Below are 24208 nucleotides of genomic sequence, written 5' to 3' on the forward strand. Positions count from 1 at the left end.
ATGTCGTCACGTCCATAAAATCTCAAATTATGATACTTTATTCCCAAGACCAAGTGCTTCATAAAAAAACTTCGTCCCGCGGTTTCGGTTCTCCAACCTATTTCAATTTTTGCTAAATACAGTCTAGGATGTCCCCAAGTCCTCGGATGAGTCATGCAAGTTGTGTCATCCAGAAAGTATTCGGAAAAGTTCCATCTTCGTATTTTAAAATGCAAAAAGCATTTCTACGCAAAATCCCAGTCGTAAGTTGGCGCCATTATTTTTTTTTCATTTCTATTTCTTCGTCTGGGCTCGGCTCGACTTTTTGTCGAGTTTCTTCGATGTGGAATGAGCCATTCAGTCCTAATATAAACAAATTGATGAATTATTACAGAATATCAAGAGACAGACTGAATTATTCTTCAATTCCCATGGGGATACCGCGATACGAGACTTCCGTAGTTGTTTCAATTTATCATTGTTACTTGGGGATCGATTTCCTTCTTTGTTTAATCCGCGTATCAGTACTTGGAAGATGAAAAACATTACTTGAATGTAATACGTTTTGTTATCAATGCGATTGCGATAAAAAATCGAAATTGAAAATTGCCCTGTATCATCTACAATGAATAAATAGAATTTACTTGATTTAAGTGTAAAGAAGGAATGAGAACATAAAATATTGCATTTATATTTATTTCAACATAAATAATTATTAAGAGAACGCATTTAAGAGCATAATTAACATGAACTATAATAATCATGAATTTCTGGAAATTACTCGAAGGAAGAAGTGCTATACAAGAAGATTGAATTCTCCTCTAAAGAAATGAATGAATATATGACAAAAATATTTATAATATATATAATAAATTTCTCTCAGGGGAGAATAAACATTTGCTGGACGGATTGCGGTAGATCAAAGGAATATAATTTGTTATTCATCAGGGGACTCTTTGTGTTCCATTGCCGAACCCCAAGGATCACCTTGCGAACTCCAAATGTAAACAACACGGTTGAGTGGAGAAAAAAGGGTATAAATCTGGTGGAAGAAATACCACCGACAATAGCTCGGCATCATAAACAAAAATATACTTTCAATTCTCAATTATATAATCAAAAATAATTTTCTTTATAACAGTCACATGAAGTTTTTTATTTTATGAAACAATTAGAAAAAAAATGTTATGATTTTATAAATCAATTTTTTACTTCCATTTTTGTGGGAACCGATGGGGAGAGTTTAGTGTTTATTTAATCTTTTTTTATCAGAGCTTATTGTTTACAAGAATTAAAGTCGTCTTTTGGGCGTTTTCAGTTTTTTGTGAATATTCCTAGAATTATGGGGGGATAGGGGAATCCTTGTAATTATTTTTCATATTTCTCACACGTCAAAAAAATATTTCGATAAAAAATTTGCAATTTCCTGGGATTTTTGGATATTTTTTGAAAAGCGCACCGATGAGTTGTTGTTTTGTTCTGTCCCAAAATGGTTGCTCACGATTTCTGAATTTATGTTTGACAGCATAAGAGACTAGAACGATGGAAGGGAAACCCATCGGAAGGAGTCGAGGTCGGGCTCGATGTATTCCAGGAGATGACAAGCCAGCAAAGGCTCCTCGAAGTGCTTTTGGACGTCCTGCAGGTGGCCCTGCCTCAGTAGGCGCTCTTCCAGCAGAATCAGTTTCCTTGGGTCAGAGAGGACTCCCAATGAGTATTGGACGTTCTGTAAGAGCACCAGCACCTTTTCACGTGCCTTTCAAACAGGGAGAGGTGCCCGAAGGACCCAAATCGCTACCACCGCTGGAGGTAGCACTGCCTGGTCCCGGAGGTGATGGTGGTGGGTGTGTGGGTAGAGGTTCCTTGAGAGGCAGGAGAATCGTCAGTGGTGAAATCATCAACACTCGCCCAGAACATGTTACCTTATGTAAAAAAGGAATTTCAGGGGATGTCATTAATTTGACAACCAATTACTACAAAATCTTGGAGAAACCTGACTGGTGTCTGTACCAGTACAGAGTTGATTTCAAACCGGAGGAAGATCGCACGATTGCAAGGAAGGGATTGCTACGTCAGCATCGTCAGGCACTGGGATCGTACATTTTTGATGGAACAGTTCTGTACACTACCAACAGACTGACAGCACCTGATCAGAATATGGTAGTGCATTCACAACGTCTCAGTGACAACTGCATCATTGAAATAACGATCAGACTTGTTGGGGATATGACAAAAGGAGATCCTCATTACCTTCAATTCTACAATATTTTGACAAGAAAGTGTCTGGAGTCTCTAAATCTTCAACTAGTGGGGAGAAATTATTTCGATCCACAAGACAAGGTGGAAATAAGAGAGTACCAGTTTGAACTGTGGCCTGGTTATATCACATCAATTCGTCAACACGAACGTGATGTTCTTATGTGCGCTGAGATCAATCACAAGATCATGAGGCAGGAGACACTACTCCATATTTTGCAGGACATCAGAGAGAGAAGTCCTGGAACTTACCAGAACACCTTCAAGTCAGAAGTTATCGGTCTCACTATTCTAACGAGTTACAATAACAAGACCTATCGCATTGATGACGTGGATTTTCAACAGAGTCCTCAGAGTACATTCTTTTCCAAAAAAGATAATGCACAAGTGATGTATATGAACTACTATAGTCAACGATATGGGATTAACATTAAGGTACCCACACAGCCACTTCTTGTGACACGTTCCTCAGGTCGTGATCGTCGTGCTGGGCAAGATGAAATTATTTATTTAGTTCCTGAATTGTGTAGAGCTACAGGTCTCACTGATAAAATGAGGAATGATTTTCGTTTGATGTCTGCATTAGCACAGCACACTAGGGTGACTCCACAGAGGCGTATCGATAAACTCCTCGCTTTTAATCGTCGACTAAATAGTACACCAGCAATCCAAGAGGAATTCAAAAATTGGAACTTGACACTCGATTCACAGCTCGTGAAACTTCAGGGACGACATTTACCTAATGAAAACATTCATTTTGGTGATGCCAAATTTGTGCAAGGCGGACCTGAGGCAGATTGGACCAAAAGTATCAGAGATAACAGCCTGTTCATTACAAATCAGCTCAAGCAGTGGATTGTGGTGGTACCAGAGAGATCTGCACGTGATGCTAGGGTAAGTCTTCTAATTTTTATCAGTTCCCACAATCGTGAAAAATCATTACAAAATGGAATTTGAAATTTCATTGCTGAATACTTGAGAAATGAAGGAAAATCAGTGGAAAATACACAAGATAAAATGCACTATTAATATTTTTATTATTATGAGGTTCATGGCAATCCAAAAATCAAAAAATTCTGATATTAATTTCTCTTCGTATCCATGTTTATTTAAAATTAGTTGAAAAATTTAGATGTAAAAAACAATTCATGCTTAAACGAGTGGAATTTTTATATTTCTATATTTATCCAGAGTTTTGTTGCTGGAATGGTGCGTTCTACTAAAAACTTCGCCATAAGTGAGCCTCAGTACCTCGAGATTCGCAATGACAAATCTGATTCTTACACTGATTGTCTCGAGAAGATTTTGTGTAAAGTCAGTCCCCAGCTTGTCATGTGTATTCTCACTAAAAATCGTGCTGACACATATTCAGCAATAAAGAAAAAGCTGTGCATTGATCGTCCCGTTCCAAGCCAAGTCGTAACAGCTCGTTGCTTCAACCCCAAAGGAATGATGTCAATAGCAACAAAAGTTGCTATTCAAATCAATTGCAAAATTGGAGGAATACCCTGGACCATTCATAATCCCCTGGGTGGAGTAATGGTGGTTGGATATGACGCATGCCATGACACAAACAAACGAGAGACAGATTTCGGTGCAATGGTAGCTTCTCTGGATAGAAAATTGAGTCGATATTTCTCTGCAGTCTCAGCCCACAAATCTGGAGAGGAATTGTCCAGTCATTTCGCTGCGAATATGGTGAAGGCTTTGGAGAAGTACAAGCAAGTGAACAATGGTGCACTTCCCAGTCACATTATCGTGTACAGAGATGGTGTTGGTGAGGGACAAGTTCCATTCGTTGTGGATCACGAGGTCAGCCATGTAGAGGAAGCTATCACCAAGTTCTACAATAATGTGCAGCCTGTTAAATTGGGGTACATCGTCGTAACCAAGAGGATCAATACGAGATTTTTCCAGGGTACTAGGAACCCTTTGCCAGGCACAGTAGTCGATGATGTTGTGACTAATCCCATGAAGTACGATTTCTTCCTGATTTCACAGAGTGTCAAGCAAGGAACTGTTGCACCAACATCTTACAGTGTCATTTATGACTCACTTCAGCTCACCCCAGACAAGCTCCAGCTGCTGACCTATAAGATGACTCACCTTTACTTCAACTGCAGCACTACCATGAGAGTCCCAGCACCAGTGCAGTTTGCCCATAAACTTGCCTTCTTGGTGTCCCAATCAATTCACGCAGCACCAACTAATGATCACCTTGCAAGTCTTCTCTACTTCCTGTAAAACAGAAAGAGGGGTAATCGTAACGAGATCAAATTCTTTGAAGTTTTCTTTGAAGATTTTTTTGATTGAGTGTCTTTTCACAAAATCGGTTGAAGAACAGTCCAAAGGTGCAATAAAGAAAGAGGTTTTGTTTAAACTCAGGAGAGAAGAAAGTGAGACGATTCAAAAAATTCTAATCAACTATTTTCGTTTTGTTTTGTCGTCAGAAAATGTGGAGGATTTTTTTCCTGTTTGATACTACTGAAGTTCATTGAAGAGTAATTTATATTCTGAGGGGATTGTTGTACGTAGTAGTTTTTTTTCAGAATTTTTCAGGATTTTATTGCATTAATAATCGCAGTCTGTTGACATTTGCGTTGACAGCAGAATTTCAATTTGACAAAAAAAAAACGTCGGTATCACGATGCGTACTCAATATAAGAGTTTATTTAATTGTATAAAAACAAAATCTTGAAAAGTTCTGGGAAAATTCATGGACGATTTAATGCGTATGATTGACGTACTACAGAATTTCCGCATTGCTGTTATCACTTTCGTTTTACATATGCAACCATTAATTTTTTTATTATTTATTACTAGCTTGATGATTATACGGAATATACAGAATCAGAAGGAAAGCGTGGAAACGTAGAGGAAGTATAACAGATTCATGCGGATGATAACACTCGATATGAATGGATTTTTTGATGTTTTCAAAGTGAATTTTTCTTGGAGAAGTTTTAAAAGATAGATGACTGTTATGGACCAAAGTTTATTAAGAAAGACTGAAGAATTCACTATTCACATTAATCATTTACTCTTGACAAAATGATGACTTTTTATTTATGTTCTTTTTATAGCGTTCATCTGTTGCTGAAACAGATAATTTACAATCTAATAACATAAGAATTTTCATTTTAAAGGATTGGAGTTGACAATCTAGATTTATTTTCTGACATGAATTTTCTCACTTCTCTTGAATATATGGCATCAACAAAAAATCTATGGAGTTTGTAAAAATTTGACGACTATGAAAGAAAGTGTGAAAATCGATTTCACAGAGTTAAACAGTTCGTACATAATACACTGACAATTTTTTCCTGGTGAAAAAAATGTAAGACTATAGTTTCAATATAAAAATTGAACTTGTTTTTCTAAAAATCTTCTGGAATAATGAAATTATTCAATTTCGTAGGAGAATTGCAAACAACGCGCAGTGGAGATCAAAATATTTTTCGTTGTGTTTAAGCATTTGGAAATGCTAAATTACTTGACTTGTTTAGTTCTGTTATAATTTCTCACTGTTCTGGGGTGTACCCAGTTTACACCAAATTTTGTTTCTTGTAATATCACGAAGGTGATAACTCGATAAATAAAATATTAAACACCAATCCATTAAAATTACTCCATTTAACAGAACTATAAAATTTATCCCACTTTGTCACTGATTGCATCTCGCAAATTGGCGATTCCTCCGAGCTGCCCACACCCTGTCATCCCTCAAAAATTCTCTGCAATTCCCGTTCCCTAGAATCGACAAAAAAACATAAAAATCTCTATCATATCCCTTCAACGAGAGAAATAGCATATTATACAACAAGATGAACTTGATGGAATTTTTGGCTCGTGGGAGTCGCACGTATTTCAAATACTATTTTATATTATTGGCTCCATAATTCGCGATTTTGGCGAGCGAATTGAGGTTAGAATCGCGTGATTACAGGTACCGATGACATAAAAAAATATTCGAATATAGTCTCCGAAAAGCTCACCTGAATAAAAAAATATCGAATGAGAAAAAAAATTAGCCAAATAAATTTATTGAGAACACGAGAATATATTCAGCATCAGCATATCATCTGGAGGTATTTCTTCCGCAGATGTAAACCCAAAGTAAATAAATTTATAAAAACAATTTGGATATGTCATTATTGCTGAAAGGGGAGAGGATCGGGCGTCCTCTGGACATCGGTAACAGGAGCGAAAAGAGAGGTGGTGAGTAGCGCCATAACTTGTAAAACTCTCCGCATCGTCTCGCCCCGAGGTTGAGTCAGCCATATTGAAAATTTAACCAGTGTGTAATGTCTGCATGTGGCAATAGGTGGGGGACGTTTGTTAATGTGGTGTGCATTTCGCTCGTGAAATCTGTCACAAATGGGTAATTATAATAATCGTTGTTTACACATTAGTTGACTGATAGCAAATGAATTGGGGTGAATGATAGTATTGGTGTGAAACTGTCCAATTGTTAGGATAATAATAAAAAAAAAACACATTGTCTGAATGTTGGCGTAAAGTGAGCGCGGGGGCGGGGGCAGTTGGAGCCCAGACGACCGTTCGATCGCGAGTGAAAAACGGCTCTTGTGTCAACTGTGAAAATCCCATTTTGCCTGCGTATTTCCATTGATTATTTTTCATACCCCCGAAAACAAAAAAAATCCGCACTTCCATCTTTACGCAATCCTCACCCATCTTCCCCCATCACCCGGCCATCCGACAATCCAACAATTCCATAATTCCATTATTCCACCGTGCATATCCCCTCGAACACAAGTGAATCAAGATTATTACATATTTCTACAACACCAGTGAAGTTTTACCTCTTATTCTCCGTTGAATTTTGCTGATTCGATAATCCCGTGGACAAATTCTCCCATAATCATTTTTCGGGTGTAGTTGAGAGCCACTCGAAAATTTATTCTTCAATCGTATGGACAGAGTCCCGTAATCGCCAAATGCTCGCTTTCTAGGTTACTAACCAGGACGTGCGGTTATTATTATTATTTTAATCTGGGATTTGTGAGTTTTTCGAGGGATATTTTTGGTTTGCTAGTGTTTGATGGATCAAGTGAGTTTGAAGGTTAATGTGGAGTTTTTTCACAGTGTAATTATGGGGTTCTGAATGTGTCAAGCCCTGGAGGAATTTTCAACCGCCCTTTTCACACATTTTACAAGTGGTGATTTTACTTTGGACTTTTAAATATTGGAGATACTTGTAGAAATTCAGCGGTCGTATGTGCCACTACGTATTTACTTTTTGTTGACTATGTAAGTAGATGAATATACAGCGTCATATACGTTTGGTGTAAAAATATACAGATTTGGTATTGAGTATTGGCCACTCGAGCTCCACATATTTATTCCATTTTTTTAATGCCCTCATTTTTTATTTTTACTGAGGTTTTGTGTGATGTTTAGGTGTGAAATTCGATTCATATCTCGAGTCTCGTTGTTAGAGGGAAATTTTTAAAAAATGGGGTAAATATATATGTAATGGTCGACCTCGAAGGACTCGACTGCGAGGTCGAGTCAATGGTGAACGAGTTTTCAGTCCCTTCACTTTCAGGTGGAGATTCTGGTGTAAAGACACTATTCCCTTGGACCTTCCCTCATATTTATGAGCTAATTTCACTTTTCCATAATCAGTAACTGAATACAGTTTTTCGAGAATTAAATTATTGACGCATCACATTGAATGAGGGATTATATTCAAAAGAGAAAAAAGATGCGTTTTTTTGTTAACTTCAGCTACAGGAGACGTCTTCTGGCGTTTACACCTGAGCTGGGTTTTCAAAATAAACTCACAATTTACAAACAATGGAGAGTTTGAGTCTTGACTGTTTTACAATTTCGAATCACCACAAACTTCCATAATTTGTACTTTCAGCTGAGGTTTTTATCTCTATTGGTAGAGTTCATGTTTTCTCTGCCAATTCTCTATATTCGGTATCGTCTGCCTGACAATAAACGTGTTTTAAGATTGAGTCTAACTTTCCTCAGGGTTTTCTAAGTGTTCTTTTTTTTTGCAACGAGTTCAAGTTTCTCCGGCTATTTTCACGTTTCAATCGTGATGATGATTTTTTTTTCTTTACTGAGGGAGAAACCACTGGAAGTGGGCGAATTGTGGGTGGGGTACATATGGGGCAATTGATTTTGAGAATTTCGAATAACGGACAATGAGGGATTGAATAATTCGCTGCAGTTGTCAAGCAGAATGTAACGTCAGACGCAATGGAATTTGGCAACGGAAATGGAATGATTTTTTTTTTTTAATGAAGCGGAAGGGTGGGGGCGGTATGACCACTTCAGGGTCGTCTAACAATTATCGGTGCAAATGGGTTCACCGACACGATGAAAATTCGCCAATTATACCTTCTCATCGAATTTTCTCGTTTCCGTGTATCTTTGTATTTTTATTCCACCTCGTGTTTATACGATTTTAGTCATCGCCAGGAAATCCTTCTGCGATCGAAGTGCTCTTTCATTAGGCCGTCTGTCGTTGGCAACTGCTTGTTACCCTTTTGCACTCATCCCTGAACGGATGTACGAGAGAATATGACAGTAATTACGTAACGTGGGGTTCAATCAACGAAAAGTGGAATTTCGGGCTTTAGAGATATCTGGATATAAGATTTTTTTGTTAATCGACAGGACGCGTAACGAGAAACTTAATTCATCTTTTTTGCAGGAAATCCGGAGATATTTCATTATTTTTTTATTTAATACTCGAGTTGAATTCACGTATTTATCAATTAACGAAAAGTTTTTGGAGGTTTTGGCTTTTAAACAATGAGAGAGTTTTATCATAATTTTTCATAACACATTGCAAAATTCTTCATCATTGTCAATTATTTTAGAGTATTTATTTCACATATGTGTGATGAACATTTTTATTCCAAAAAATTTCGCGTTATAAAAAAAAAAAATCGCTGTAGAAAAATATTAACGCGAGTTAATCCCTCGAATCTTTCCATCCCAAAACGGAATTATAAAATATCTGCAAAGCTCAGTGAAATTGTTTATTGAGTGCACACATTGATATCTCTGGAGTGGAAACGGTTGAAGGCTTTGAACTTTTTGTTCTTTTATTATTTATGAATGCTCATGCCCCTTCACACTCCACTAATAAATATCACTGGATAAACCAGTGTATAATAATAATGACTTATCAGGAATAGTTAAAACGACCGATATTTTTTTACAATAATTATTTAACAATTTTCGTAGTGCCAATTAGATGTAAAAATAATATTTGTCAAGACGTTGGAAGTGAAGGGAAATAATGACATTTGGATTTCATTGTTAATCAATACTGAAGGAACTCTAAATTACTGTACAAATTTAAAGGTGAAATAGCTCCGGTGCACCTGCACCTGTGTAAATGACAAGTGCACGATCTAGACACCAGGTTGTCCTTAAAATCCAGATAACACGAAATGTACATTCCATTTGATGATTCATAAGGATACAAATGTTGTTATTCTTTTGAATTTTATTTCGCGTCGAGCTAAAATAGAGATTATTCTTATCAAAAATTCCTTACGTCACATTTCGTCACTGGAGCGTTTAACTCCAAAACAAACGTCTTGAGGTGAAGATAGTAATAATATTTATTTAGTGGTGATGACGGAGAAAATGATGGGATGGGGGTATGAGCACAAGTCGAATGCGAAAGCGTTTTGGTGAATCAGCAAGAGAGTTTTACACACTTTTTCAAACGTGTGGTCATACGCGGAAGGAAGCTGACCTCCTTTTTAAATTCAAAGTCTCGCCTCAATCAACACCTATTCAACTTGCCTCATCAAGTGATGCATTCCGATTGACAATGTCCTCTATATTAATTGCAGAAGGTACTCCAAGAGTACAGGATTCAATTAATTACAAAATTCTAGCATTGAGCGAATGTTTACTGGGGTTAATTTAATTAAAAATGTACAGCAACAATTATCTGAGGAATGTCCTGAGCCCTGATGAATTTACTATTTTCGTAGGGACAAATAATTTTCAGGATTTCATTGGAATTCTGGGAAAATCTATAAACAAAAATCTAGTTTATCGTAGTCCTTCGTTGTGTGTGCTTCATTGATTTTTTTTTCTGAGAAAGTAATTCGTCCTTTCATGAGATATTTTTAGATTCTACGAGTATTACGTTATTGATACTTCATTGAGAGAAAATTTATCCAGAATAAATATGAATAGTGTAGAATAAATTTCAGCACTGAATGAACTTCCGTAAACGTTTGTTTCCATTTTTTCTCGCACTGTCGTTTTTGCGTTAATGGACTTTCCACCAGAGCTATTGTGGGATTTTGATGTTTAAATCAAATCCAACAATCCCTGGTGCAATTACCGTAGCACGAAAGCTAGCTTTCGCTTTTTTATTAGTCGTTATAACTATTTCTCCTATTCTGTAATTAATGCAGGTAGGAGGAAGTGAATTACACCCAGAATTAATTTCATAACCTTGATAAACAAATTTTTTAAAACTTATATGAAATATGATTTATTGTTTACTCCCGAGATATTGTAATTATTCAATTGTAAAACTTCTCATTTTTAATCGAACGTTATTATATGAATATTATATGAAATATACATTCAGTCAAAATTATCCAACCGTTCGGTAATTATATTGTTTTACAGCCGTTAATTTTCATTAAATTAATTTATAATAACAGTAATTTCTGTTTTTTCTCAAGCGGTTGGATAACTTTCACTGAAATGGGCATTCGACAAATTTTACTATGAGAGAAATTAACGATTACTAATTTATTATCCAAAATAACAATTCGAAGGAATATTATTCTGATTAATTTTGATTTGTTTAGGCGTAGGGGCAGAAGCTGCTGCACCGAAGTGTTGGAGGGTTTGAGGCAGTAATCCTGGCTGGCCTACAATGTACAATACCATGCGGAGCACACTGCAAACTGTTCCCGAATCCGTGCCCGCCGATCGCGTCACAAACTCAAAAGTAAGTTAGAAAAACATCCATCTTATTTTTCAATCAATATCGTCATCCATTTTGCTCGTTGGTTGAATTTCGTTGTGAATCACAAACAAGACAAGTTCGAATCTCGAGTCCTCACGCGACAAAAACGACTAATCATGTTTGAAATCTAATTGATATTTCCAATCATGTAGATTTCTCGTTAATTACGAAATATAAAGAAAAATCTCAAAGAGTATTCACTGGATTTGAATTATTGAAAGTGGAAGTAATATTCTCAAATCTTGATTTAATGAATGATTTTTTCAAATTTAATTGAAAAACGAGGACTTCATATTTTCTTTATTTATTGTGACTTTCGTAATTATTTAAATTACGCATTAATGGCAGGTCTTTTTGAATCTCTAGACTTCAGCGATATTCGACAAGTAATGAAGGAGATTTCGAACTTCCCTTGTTTGAGGACTTCACAACCGAATTATCATCATAAATCCCTCACGCACAGGATTTTCCGTCAACTTTAAGATGGGGTTACTACTCCCAAAACGGGATAGACTGTTGGAACGTTTAAGCTCAATTGCTCAGTAAATTCCAAATGATAATTTATGTCATTTCACTGAAACTTCCATTAACTCCGTCAATCAAAAATCAAATTATTCGTCATGAAGTTAATTTAGAAGAGATTAATCTCTTAATGGAACCCTGTGACACGAGAAAACACGTACGTGAGGGATTTGTTCATTGCAAATTTGTGACAGTTGATACGTCATCCCGCTTAATTGGAAAGTGTACGTTTGCGGGTGTGGGTATCGTTGTTATGTTTATCAACAATTCTAACCGATCTGTGATTCTCAACAATCCATTTTGCGTCCTCCGCAATGTTTTTACTTTACTGATTGATAAGCTAGAGATAGCGCAATCCCCGAGAGACAAAAGCGGTAATTTTTTCTATTTTCGCTTTGTTAAAAAGTTCGATGGTTTGGTATTTATTCTGAAAGGACACGATATTGATTCTCAATATCGTATTATCCGCGGTGAAATTGGGAAGATAGTCAGGGATAAACGAAATTGTTTTTTTAACTTCGATAAAAAATCGATGTCACGAGAAATTAAATAAGTATTATCAGATTTTGGAGAGACTGTTCTGTTATTTTCAGCGATTGAAAATGATATTGGGAAACACTCGAAATTGAATCTTGATAAGATTAAAAACTGCAAGAAAAATTCTTTCGAATCAATTCTACTGAGAAAACAGTTATTGAGTTCTTCTCCATTCATCTGAACTATCGATTACAATAATTATTGAATGGTCTCGATTAAAAATGGAGAAGGTCTCCCGCTAATTGCTCCTAAAAATCCTGATTTCTCACTGACCAATCAATGAATAATAACTATCCAATTCCATATTTAGCTTCACGATATTTATTACTCCACTTTGAATCATCAAGACTGAAAAAAACTTCCAATTTGTCTCATCACGAGTCTTCCCGCAATCCGATGATTTCTCCTAATTATTTATTGATCTCAATTTCAAACATCAACTCAGTGCGAAGCGCGTGACAATTTTCTTGATAAATCGTTCAAGCTAATAATTCATTCTCCGCCCCTTAGCCTTCTCTCATTATTGTGAAATATTATCTAGAATCCACATCTCCTCGACATTTAAAAAATCAAGAGAAATCTCTGGAAACTCAACACCGAGAAATCGTAATGAAGAAAATAAAACACTCGTCCTCTGCAATTGGCGAAATATAAATCTTGGCGACTAGAATATTGTTCACTCGTTTTGTCATGTAATCTAGAGGCACGTGCTATTGATACAAGAGCACTTGTTACAAATTCTCCGCTGAAAATATGTTTCGTTGTTTTATAATGTTGAAATGCATTTTACAACACGTTTTTATGTTTTTCTGTTAGATGTCGCTCGTTGTTATTGAGAAACTTAAACTGGGACTGAGTCCTCAGTCTCTATTTGGAAATTTCTCTAGTTTTAATCGCTTCGTACTAGGGCTTTTAAAATTCATCTTTTTTGCTCAGTTGAGCGGTAAATTTCCGCTGTACAATACTCGTTGGATGCAATCGAATAAAAGTGTGTCACCGAGAGGATAACGGGAAAATAGCCCGATTCTTTGAGTCTTCATAAGGTGACGAAATGCCACAGAACAGCTTTATTTTCTCACATTTTCTTCAACGCACTGAGAAAAAAAATCATTGCTAATCTAAGGTACTCGACCCGAGTAAATTTTCTCCCTGCAAGTACATGAATTCTTGATGAAAACATTTTTTCTCATTTATCTAACTTCAGTAGTGGAATACACATCCTAAACCGCGAAAAAGTCTATTAGAAGTAAATAAAGATTATATTTTGGGAGTGTAGGTTTTAATATTGCAATGATTCGCAGCTATTTGCGGGATCCCAGTCAGGACAGGGACAATATAACCATATGGGTAACCATAAATGGTAACGACTCGAGTTCCAACAACCGGACTCGTCAATTCCTCCCCAGGAGACGGCATATCTATTCCTCCTGTCCGCCCATCTAGCAACAAAATCATTCTATTCCTCCATTCAATTTTATTTTACTATATTTCATATTTTCTACCTCATCCTTCATGTAGAAAAAAAAATATACATGCCCATATTTATCTGTGACAAATTGAATTTCAAATATTCACAAAATATGCACAAAAAAAAACTTGAATCAAGTATACTTTATACTTGATCCTAGTATATTCAATTATCGATGAATATCGACGAAAATTTTATTTTCTCACGATCGTAATAAAAATTATAAGTATATTATAGCATCAAGTATAAAAGAGACGTAAAATAATTATTTATTATACTTATTTCAAGTATACCGTATATACTTGGGTTCAAGTATTTATTTTTACGTGCGTATAATTCGAATTGCTAGGATTTCTGGATAGTACGAAAGTACTCCGAAGGTTTTAGAAAAGTTTATCGTCTTTTCTCGTGTTATTCTCTTCCTTCGACTTTAGTCTCCTTTTATTTGCGAAGTTTGACTTGTGGGGAGAAATTGTCTGGGTTAAATCGATCGAGGAACGAACATCTTAACCCAGTAACACTTAACCGTCACGTGTTGAAGTCTGTATAGTAAAACGTGGCCATTATACGCATAGTTTAAAATTTTATGAGGTAGTGGAGGCTTGAAAAAAGAACAGTCTGCTAAAATCTTTTATCACCAGGTCAACCGATCGATATACCAATTAACAATTATGTCTGACGTACACTATATTTCCACGATTGATGATTAGGATCCGTTGAGAACTATGGCATAGTATTCTATTTGTGTAGGAAATATTAACAGTGCAGGCATCGGAAGTTACGAAGAGTATTAACAATTTGCTTGAATTATTCAACTATTTTGGGGGCGAGGGAAACAATTTTTTAGGCCAATTTAACAGATGATTCGGTGAATTCTATACAGGAAGAAGATCTTGATATTTCCTCTTTAACTCGCCTGTTCTCAATACAATCTCTCAATTGGGAACAGCTGTTCTCAATTTTTTTCGAAGAGTTCGGCAGCTCAATAGTAGATTTTAAATAGTTAACATTTCCCGCTCCTTTTCTAGTGTATGAGTTTCCATAGAAGTGGAACTTGCGCCTTTTCCTCGAGCCCAAAATACCCGCTAACTATAAAATTAAATTAAATCATTAAATCATTTATATAACCGCAACAATCAATACGGTTATTGAAAAATCAATGAATTATTTTTATTTATCATAATAATTACTGTAAAATTATCTACTCACTATCGATTTTTATTTTCGATGAATGATCCATAATTTGTGAAAAATTACGAACCAGGAAAACCGCATGATAATACGAGCGTGAACAGATCATATAAATTGTGTCTAAACATGGAAATCCGGCTTTGCTCTATTTTATAAATAAATAAGAAAATCTGAAGGAATGAAAAAAATCTTCCTCATTACAGCGATTGGCATAATTAGTGAAAGTTGATTAACTATGATAATTTATGAATCATACATTTTATCCCTTTTTTCATATCCCAGAGAAGTTATCGTTTTTTATAATTTAGTCAATTTTATTGATTATCATTTCACAAGGGAAAAATATTCATGAGGTACTTTTTAATTCGATTGATAACTGGAAATATCTGGCGTTAAATTTTCTTTAATTTATATCATTGGAGTACAATAATCATGCCCATCGATTTTTATCATGATCACTGATGCAAATCGCTGTTTTTTAAAATTATTTTTAACAAATTGTACGCTTCGATGCACAAAGTCAAATGATAAATCAAGTTATCTCCGGAGTCTTGTATGAACTTTCGGTATTTCCGCGTTGCACTCGTCCTGATATACAGGAATATTATTTTTTAGCGATAACATTAATTTTCAGCATTCAATTGACGAACATGAAAATTAAATATTGAACAAAATATATTTTTAGATCGCCTTATTCCCCGGAATAATTCAAAATAACAGAGATTACTAAATCTTTCTGGATTATTTCTTTATTCCACTATTTACAATTGGATGGCGATTATTGGGAATTAGAATTATTAGAAATAATTACAAATATGAAATTTATACCTTTTGAATATTTTCGTAGATAAAACAGTTCTGATTTTCAATTCTGATTTTTTAAATAATAATCTTTGTTATACCCAGGAAATATTTCATAAAATTATATCTTGGGGTTTTGAAATCTCACAGCGAAGCGGCCACTCAGGATTTGTTTCTCAAAAATTGTATGAAAAATTACATAACACCGAGGAAAAATAAAAAATTTTCGCCTTCACTGAGTGTTACGTAATTTTTACTGCAGTTTCTGGAAAAACCCCGTGAAATTCCCATTTCACTTCACGATTACAAAATATCAGAGTAAATCTTATTAAATATTTATCTCCTTGTGGAGAACTTAAAGTCCACTCAAATTACTGGAAAATTAGCTTCAGAAAAATGGATAAAATTCAATAGAACAAACGGGACTCGGTGAGAAAAAAAAATCATATTAGCCACTTGACATCTCGTCATTTACAATAGGTCTTACGGTTTATTAACGTATCTTATCGTGATTTTCCGTGTTAAATCACGCAATCACGTATGTCTGTCTGCTCCGAACAAATACGCAACTGAGTTGTTTGAATTTCATTCAAAAGTAATCACGTGAAAGTAGATATCCACAATATATAAGTAACTCTGAGACTTGCCTGTTACATACCCTCGTAAAACCGATACATGTATTTGTTCTCAACAATGCGGAAACCATTGATGTAGTTGAATTGCATAATTTCAGTTCACCTACCGAATACAAAACAAACCACAATTTACAGTCGACAGTGTTGAAAGAAAATTGAAATTTTGTACTAACAATGACAATGGGCACATTAAAAAAACATCTTCCTAGAAGGATGAATAGCAATTAAGCAATGAGCAGAGTAATTACTAGTTGTAAAATAGGACGCAAATGATGCAGGTCATTTTGTTGAGCGTCAAGTGCGCTGTATTCTTAAAATAAGAATTAACTGGAACATGAGGTGTACTCTATTTCACTTGGCTGTACATACGGAAAGAGCTGGTGAGATGTTGTCAAGGATGCTTGAACAAGAGAGTTCATACCCTCAGTTCATTGTGCAAATAAGTCAGTGTTTATACCCCTTTTGCTGGTCTTGTCTTGCGGTGGTTGTTTCACCCCCAATGATAACACCACCGGATAATAATCGACCCAATTATTCATTCTCATAATACCACCAACATGTGATCTTCATGCCCTCCAGGTGTATTATACCCTCAACTCCATCAATTATTTTATTTTAAAAACAAAAAATCACTCAGACATCCATTATTTCATTTTAATCAAATCAATGATCTCCAGATTTTTTACGTTGCAGTGAGAGAAATTATTAAGTCTCTCAAATGATTAATTATTAATTGTTTCAATATTTTATTCATTATTCCTGTACATTTATTTGTGTCTGGTGAATTTACTGGACAGAAATCAATTAATTCAGCACCAGAATTTTTCTTCTCTCTTCGTTTTCTTCAAAATAAAAAATCTAGATTACATTTTCCCATAAAATTGAGGTAAAAAACAAGAATATTATAGTCAATATATTGTTAGTCCTTTTCCAATTAGAAAACTGTTAATTTTCCACTGCAATGGCCGCGATATTGATCGGTAAAGAAGTTTTCGAAGAATATAAAATTCCGTTTTTCAAAAATATTTGTATTTTGAATCGTGAGAATTTTTGTTTCAATCTGAAAATTGTGTATGATGAATTCCTCGAGAAAGAAAATATCGCTTTGATATCCTTAAGGGTCAGTCGATCTATCGATCTATCGATCCATCGATCCATCGATCCATCGATCCATCGATCCATCGATCCATCGATTAACTCGTATTCATGTCTTCACATCCTCTCATTGCGCAATATTCGAATACATCAAAGTGTCAGTACTGACACCGGCTTTTTAATTTTGTATTCTGTAAACGAATCGACCGATCGTTACCGAAGAATCTCATCAACATCCAGCGCATATTCCATCGCCCATCACTGCATGCATTTAATTAATCTTCTAATCCATGGAGAAACAAAGATACTACCACAAGAACTGCATAACAATTGGAGTTAGAAAGAAACGTACAATCGTGGACTGAGTGAGGGGGAAAAAGGAAAAGACAAATAAACCCACATAATCAAATTTAGCATCATGTACACACCCACATGTACATATACCCAATATGTACAGGCACACTATTTCAATTGTCCTCGATACGCACAAAGAAATACTGTGGACTCACCAACGTATCATTAGCGAAGTGACTTAATGCATTAAATCCAATTGGAAAAATTCGTATTTTCAATAAACAAAAGCTATTGATGACAATTGATTTATTTAATTAGGGCAATGAATAATTGGAAAATCAGCAGCGAAGTGGGAATTTGAATAAGTGCTTTTTTGATTTCGGGTTTTAGTTGAAATCTCGGAATTGGAGGAACATAGACATATTTTCATGGGAATATTTTTTGTAGGGAAAAATGAGAACTACAAAAAATGTAGATATCAAAATATCACTATTTTCCTTCGATTCCGAGATATTCGCTAAAAACTGGTTTTCGAAAAAACGCAGTTATCGATTCTCAAATTCTTTTCAAAGAGAATAACTCTGCAAAATTTATTTAAAAAAAAAGCCAGATCAGAAATCGCAATTTATCACATTGAAAATTCTGTGATGGCAAACAAATTAAATTTTCCGGCTGTCAATTTTATTTATTATATTTTATAGACCGATGAATGTCGATGAAGAATTGATTTTTCGACGATTTCAATAATAATTACAAACATAATTACGCCGAGTATAACCTATATACTCAGGTAATACAAAATATATTTGATTCAATGATTTATTTGAGAGTTGGAGAGTTGAAAGACACCGATGAATGAGAGAACGAGCGAGTGAGATAAAATGGGATAATGACATAATGAGGGAGTGAGAGGGAATGAAGTGTCTTGATTGTACAGTGGGTTTACGGTGTCTGTGTTTAATACTTGGACTGTTTTCATGCCTATCCCTCGAGGCCGATGACGCTCGTACATTCGCTGTTCGCTCAGTTAGCACGAGGCGCGCGATCGAGCAACACACATTATAAAACACTCTCTTCCATTAAAACATACATCACCACTGCGAGACCCTACCATCCAAACATACATCCTCTTATCATTATTCCCCTTTCATCCAAAACCAACAATTCTCAATCGCCAATTTCAATTCCATCAATTCGTGATACGCGAATTCCACCCGAGGTGAGACGTCATGTGATTCGGACTTTAATTGTTGATTAGTGTGTCATGTGTACCATGTGTGCTAGGGTAAAATTTTTCGATTTGAGTTCTACATTTATCCATTTTTTTTTTGAGTGATTTATTTTTCTCTTTTGTGAGAGGAGAGGCTGGAGAGGTTGGAGTGGAAAGTGGAATGTCAATGTTTCTTGATTATTTGAGTTGTGGAAACGGAATAATTTTTAACGGTGATTTTGTGGGTTTGGAGTGGGGTACAGGTGGTTCGAAGGTTTTGGATTTTTTTTTTTTATTTGCGGAGAAATTTTTTGAGATTGTCGGGGGGAGTATGATGGAATTTGAGGGGAGACTGTGGGGGGTTTTGATGATTCGGTATTTAAGTCGTTGGAGTCGTGTTTTTGGAAAGTCTATTCCAGTGGATTAGTGCAAATTATGGGAATTGGAATTGGAGAAAATATTTTTGGTGGTTCGGTGGATTTATTTATTGAGGTGTGTTGGAATGGTGGAGAGGTATAAAGTGGGGGGGAAGGTGGGGTGGCGTCAAGTCACGCTAGGTTGTTGGATTACGTGTGTATGAGGCTTTCTCAGCTGTAAATGTGCCAATGCGAAGTTAATGCTAACTCGGTTAGACTAACGATATTAGGAAGTCGAGGATATCGCGACCCCCTTCGCAATTCCCATTGATCTACCCCAAAAAAACATTAACTAAAGCATTCCAATCAATAAATTACGAAATTACGAAATTACAAAATTTAATTTGGTAGATTGTGCGATTAAAATGTCAATTACCAACTGAAATATATCAATTAAAAAATTGAAAGTGATTAATTCGATTTCAAAGTTGTGAACTACGGGACGAAAATCCTCAATTATTAAATACATTAATTACTTCAGATCAAAATTGTTAATTACGTTATAGAAGTTTACAGCTAGTTTTTCTTTCTGTGTGCGTTATGGATTGGGAGTGTGAATTGAAAAATTGATTTTAAAAAAAGTATTGCCGGTATTTCATAAATTTCCAGATTTCGAAGATTTATAACAAATTGCAAAATCAAAATCTTCTAATTTTTTTTTCCATCTCCAAATTTTTCGCTGGCTATTCGATTTTCCATAGTTTTATGAATTATTTTATTTGATCGGGTGATCTCGACGAAAAATCTTTATTATTTAACTCTTCGGGGGCGGTATAACGGTTGATGAATAAATAATAATTTTGCAGTGGAAAAACCATTTGATAATATTAAAGTCTGGGGGATTGAGTTTGACGAGTTGATTGGGAAGACTTGTGGGTGGTACTGGTCAATTGAACAAACTAAGCTTAGGTTACAGAGATGGATACGAAACAATTGACAATTATTCGTGACGTGTGTTGCCATTGCAAACTATCATTTTCATTTATTATTTTTTTTTTTCATCTTTCAATTCACATGACCAATGGATGATTGGGGGATGTAGCTTTTAAACAACTGGTAGCCAAGTTTTAAGGTCGACAATTGACGGCATTACAGCTCAATGATGGTGATTATAATTTTATCTCTTTCGGCGCCAAACTGATAACAACGCAATACATCGCTAAAATTCCACGGTATTGTTCACGATCACAATATTCCGAGTGGAATGATCTTTATAAAAAATCAATTCCAACAAACAGAAAATATTTTATGGGAAATACATAAATTAAAAAGTCATTTACAACTCCAGTGAAGACTCATGTTGACAATTAAAATTGAAAAATATTTTTTGACTATTTTTCCACTCAACAATTGATATCGCTCCGATTATTTTCCCAGCGATATCCGAGCATACGAAAATATCGGGATGGAGTAAATGAAAACATTTATTCGTGGAATGTTTTCGCATGAATATATTAATGTTTTGAGACCTTGAGGGATTGTTTACAGTAGTTGGTACATTTCCAATGATTATTTTCACTTCTGAATGGAGAAAATTTTTATTCGAAATTTTCATCATTGGCATGTCAAGAGGTCATAAACGTCAGAATTTAATCACCTCGAGAGTTTTCAAGATTTATCCTCCCACTTCTCGCAATACACTCAATTGTTGTTCAATGGGACAACCTTGATTATCAAATTATCTCCTTAATTAGTGACTCCAAGAAAAATTATCAAGAGATCATGTGACATCGAGATAAATGCGTAATTAATACTTCAGCTGTGGATTTAAAAAATTTTCTGTAATTATAATGCTGTACTGATTGCCACTGGAAAAACATCAATTTGCATATTCATATGAACCAACAAATATGAAATGTAATACGCCTCCATTCCCCAGATATTCAAATGACGAATTATTTTTCTCAATTCAATTATTTTCCACAGCTGCGAGTTTATAGTGACGCAAAAATGGCAGGTCGCATGCTTTAATTCGCAACCAATTTATCGTGCAATGTTTTATTAAAAAGAAGAATAATTCCTCCGCTCGAACCATTCGAGAATTAATAATAATTAATAATTTTACATCATGAAATACTTCTAGCATTTAATATTCAATCCGTCTCAAAAATTTACAACGACCTCGATGCCTCAAGAATCATCAAGCGAATCCCACTCAACATTAAATTATTCAATTTACAAATATTTAAATTATTCAAACCAACTGACAATTCTCTATTCTTGTATTCAATTGAAAAACCCATAGAATCATTTATTCACCTGGAGAAAATATTCCGACTCCACTGTAATCAAGTTTCAGTGACACTTCGTGTGTTCAGTCATTAAAACTGTTTACCCTTGTAGTAAACGAAAATATTGTCGATCAAATCCTCGAAGTCTCTCAAGAAACCTCAGAACTCATTAAAATCACGAGCTGAAAAGCAAAGACTCGAAAATTGGATGAATCCGATATAACTTGCACACTAATCAACAACGAATATTCAGAGTATTATCCAAGTCTTGAATTGAGTTAATAAATTGTGGAAAGTCTGTGGAATAAATTGCGATAATATTTCAATTGGTTTTCGCCTTTTCCAGTAATCAAAATTCACTCATGTCTGTTACCTATAAATTTATCAACAATTCAATCACAATGTCATTAACGTTATCGATGACATTAATGACATTAATGACATTAATGTCATTAATGTCATTAATGACATTAATATCATTAATGTCATTAGGATGATTTTACTTTATTATCACAAATGAAATTCCTCTGAAATAAAAAAATGTAGTGACGTGATTGAAATTTTAAAAAATTCCCATTAAATAAGGAATTATGATAAAATTCAATAAATTAGCAGATGAACTGATCGAAATGAAAAACTATCAATATTTTTCCACGAAATTTCTCTTGTAACTTTCCAAGAATTTATAACTCAAGATTTAGACAATTCCTGGATAAAGGACTAGAGAGGTTTATTTTATTCCTCGAAGTTCAGAAGACATCTTTGTCCGATGACTGTAGAATTACGTCATGGTTGGAGGTAGCCTCGAAGCATTCGTATTGGATTCGACGGTTGTTACCTGTCCAACGTGACCTTTCCGGGCTAACGCAATTCCCGTTTAAACCCTAGGCTTTTATCGAACCAATGTTGAATAACACACGCCAGTGAATACAATTATTTGCACTAGCACCAAGTGCCCTAGAGAGAAAAGCCCCAAAAGTGTTCCAATGTGTCTTCCATGATTAAGACTGATTGAGACTGAAAGCAGTTCGTGTAAAAAATTAAAAGAAAAAAAAATAATACAACAGAAAAAGGAATAAAAATGTATGTGATGGAGTCAGGTGGTCATCGAGTTGCTCCAGTGGCCAATCACGTAAAAAAAGTTGATTACAAATCGACTAATGAGGGTGGTAATGAGCGTGGAAATGGCGGTGGCACCCATATTGCTGCAACTGTTAAAAATACAGTGAGAAGATTGTTACGGAGGACAAAGAGCCATCGGGACACACCGTCTGTTTATCCAGCATCAATAACGTCCACCAGTACTCATACAACCACGACAACTACCACGACAATACCATCAATTAACGGGGATAAAGTTAAAACAATTAACACGAGGACAGCAGTTAATCCGAGTAATGCCACTGTGAGAAGATCACAGCCACCGCCAGCACCGTCAGCCCAATATTCAACTGTTCGGGGAAACACTTGTGCTAGGAGAAAATATAATAAAACACCGCAGGTAAGGCACTTTGTTCAGTTCTGGAGATGATTGTTAGTCACATTCGGTCGATGAATCATATCTAGTCTCGTTTTACACAGGATTTCCTCCGGTGATGAATATATTGTAAATAATTATGATCTAAATATTTCAATTCATTAATTAATTGAGAGAAATATCTGGAATTGGCTGATGATAATTATTTATTATATTTATTCTTTTATTCCATCAATGAATTGCGAGAAATGTCTGGAATTTACTGACCATAATTATTTATTATATTTATTCTTTCTTATTAAGTGATTAAATTGAAATTATATGGTTTTTTCGCCATTTTAATTCTCAGAATGGCGGTCGGTCCTTCTGAGACTAATCAAACGAAAATGAAGGGCTCTTTGGGTATTATTTGGTTTTTTTTTTATAAAAAGAGGGAATTGGAATCTCTTTATGTCGGATTTCCGTTGCCCTCGGAAATTAGTCACCAGCGAGAATTATCTAGTGACATACGCATATTCTGATGATATTTCGATGGAAAAACGTTGATGAATAGTGAAATGCAGATGGTACTTTAGGTCGTGATTACATAGTCATTAAAAGTAAATGGGGAAAGAGTTTATCCTTGAGTTTTTATGATTATGCCATTGCCCATTAATTAGGAATGCAATATCTTTTTTTTTCTGTGCAAATTATTCATTCTTATTACTGATTTTTTTTTGAGTCCTCATTCAATTATTTTATTGATCATTTCTATTTTAATGCAAATACTCTCACAATTTCCATCCATTGAATTTTTTAAACAATTGAAGAGAAAAAATTCATAAGGAAATGGATATGGAAAATACATATATGTGCAGATGATTTAAAAATAGTAGATAATGTATTTAACACAAAGATTTGAATGGAAGAATGACTTCATAGTCTAATTTATATTTATAACAATTTTTAAATTATGGAATGACTTAGTGAGTCAAATTGGAACTCTTGACGCAGTCACATGATTATTGAAGACTTTTGCAATGACTTCTTTCACTTATTTTTTATCTGGTAATGGTCGAATGGAAGATTTGTTACGGAAATTCATAATTATTCTAGAGTGCCCGA

General features: G+C 35.0%; 2 protein-coding genes and 2 long non-coding RNA genes across 9 annotated transcripts in view; 2 read left to right on the plus strand and 2 right to left on the minus strand.

Moving 5' to 3' along the window:
• Window positions 1–1485: 1485 nt before the first annotated feature.
• LOC105264692 (protein aubergine) lies at window positions 1486–4479 on the plus strand. Its single transcript, XM_011301754.1, has 2 exons — window positions 1486–3129; window positions 3427–4479. The coding sequence occupies exons 1-2, from the start codon at window positions 1522–1524 to the stop codon at window positions 4477–4479; spliced, it is 2661 nt and encodes an 886-aa protein (XP_011300056.1). The 5' UTR covers window positions 1486–1521.
• On the minus strand, window positions 4248–7501 carry LOC105264691 (uncharacterized). The gene is made up of 3 exons (XR_892011.1): window positions 7059–7501; window positions 4407–4473; window positions 4248–4325 (listed from the first exon to the last, which is right to left on the minus strand). It is a non-coding gene; the product is annotated as an uncharacterized lncRNA (long non-coding RNA).
• On the minus strand, window positions 5217–6450 carry LOC105264690 (uncharacterized). Its single transcript, XR_892010.1, has 2 exons — window positions 6231–6450; window positions 5217–5985 (listed from the first exon to the last, which is right to left on the minus strand). It is a non-coding gene; the product is annotated as an uncharacterized lncRNA (long non-coding RNA).
• A 3632-nt stretch (window positions 7502–11133) lies between the features above and the next one.
• Window positions 11134–24208, plus strand: part of LOC105264687 (serine/threonine-protein kinase MARK2) — a 44287-nt gene continuing 31212 nt past the window's right edge. For 2 of the 6 annotated variants that reach the window (XM_011301746.1, XM_011301752.1), the window contains exons 1-2: window positions 18810–18989; window positions 22516–23128. In XM_011301746.1, coding sequence (XP_011300048.1) covers window positions 22709–23128 — 420 coding nt within the window. In that variant the 5' untranslated portion in view covers window positions 18810–18989; window positions 22516–22708. Of the gene's footprint in view, window positions 11210–18809; window positions 19056–22515; window positions 23129–24208 lie in introns of those variants that run through there. The other 4 variants (XM_011301747.1, XM_011301748.1, XM_011301749.1 and 1 more) reach the window with 4 other exon arrangements.

The sequence above is a fragment of the Fopius arisanus genome, unplaced genomic scaffold (assembly GCF_000806365.1).
Source record: "Fopius arisanus strain USDA-PBARC FA_bdor unplaced genomic scaffold, ASM80636v1 scaffold00024, whole genome shotgun sequence".
Classification (NCBI taxonomy): domain Eukaryota; kingdom Metazoa; phylum Arthropoda; class Insecta; order Hymenoptera; family Braconidae; genus Fopius; species Fopius arisanus.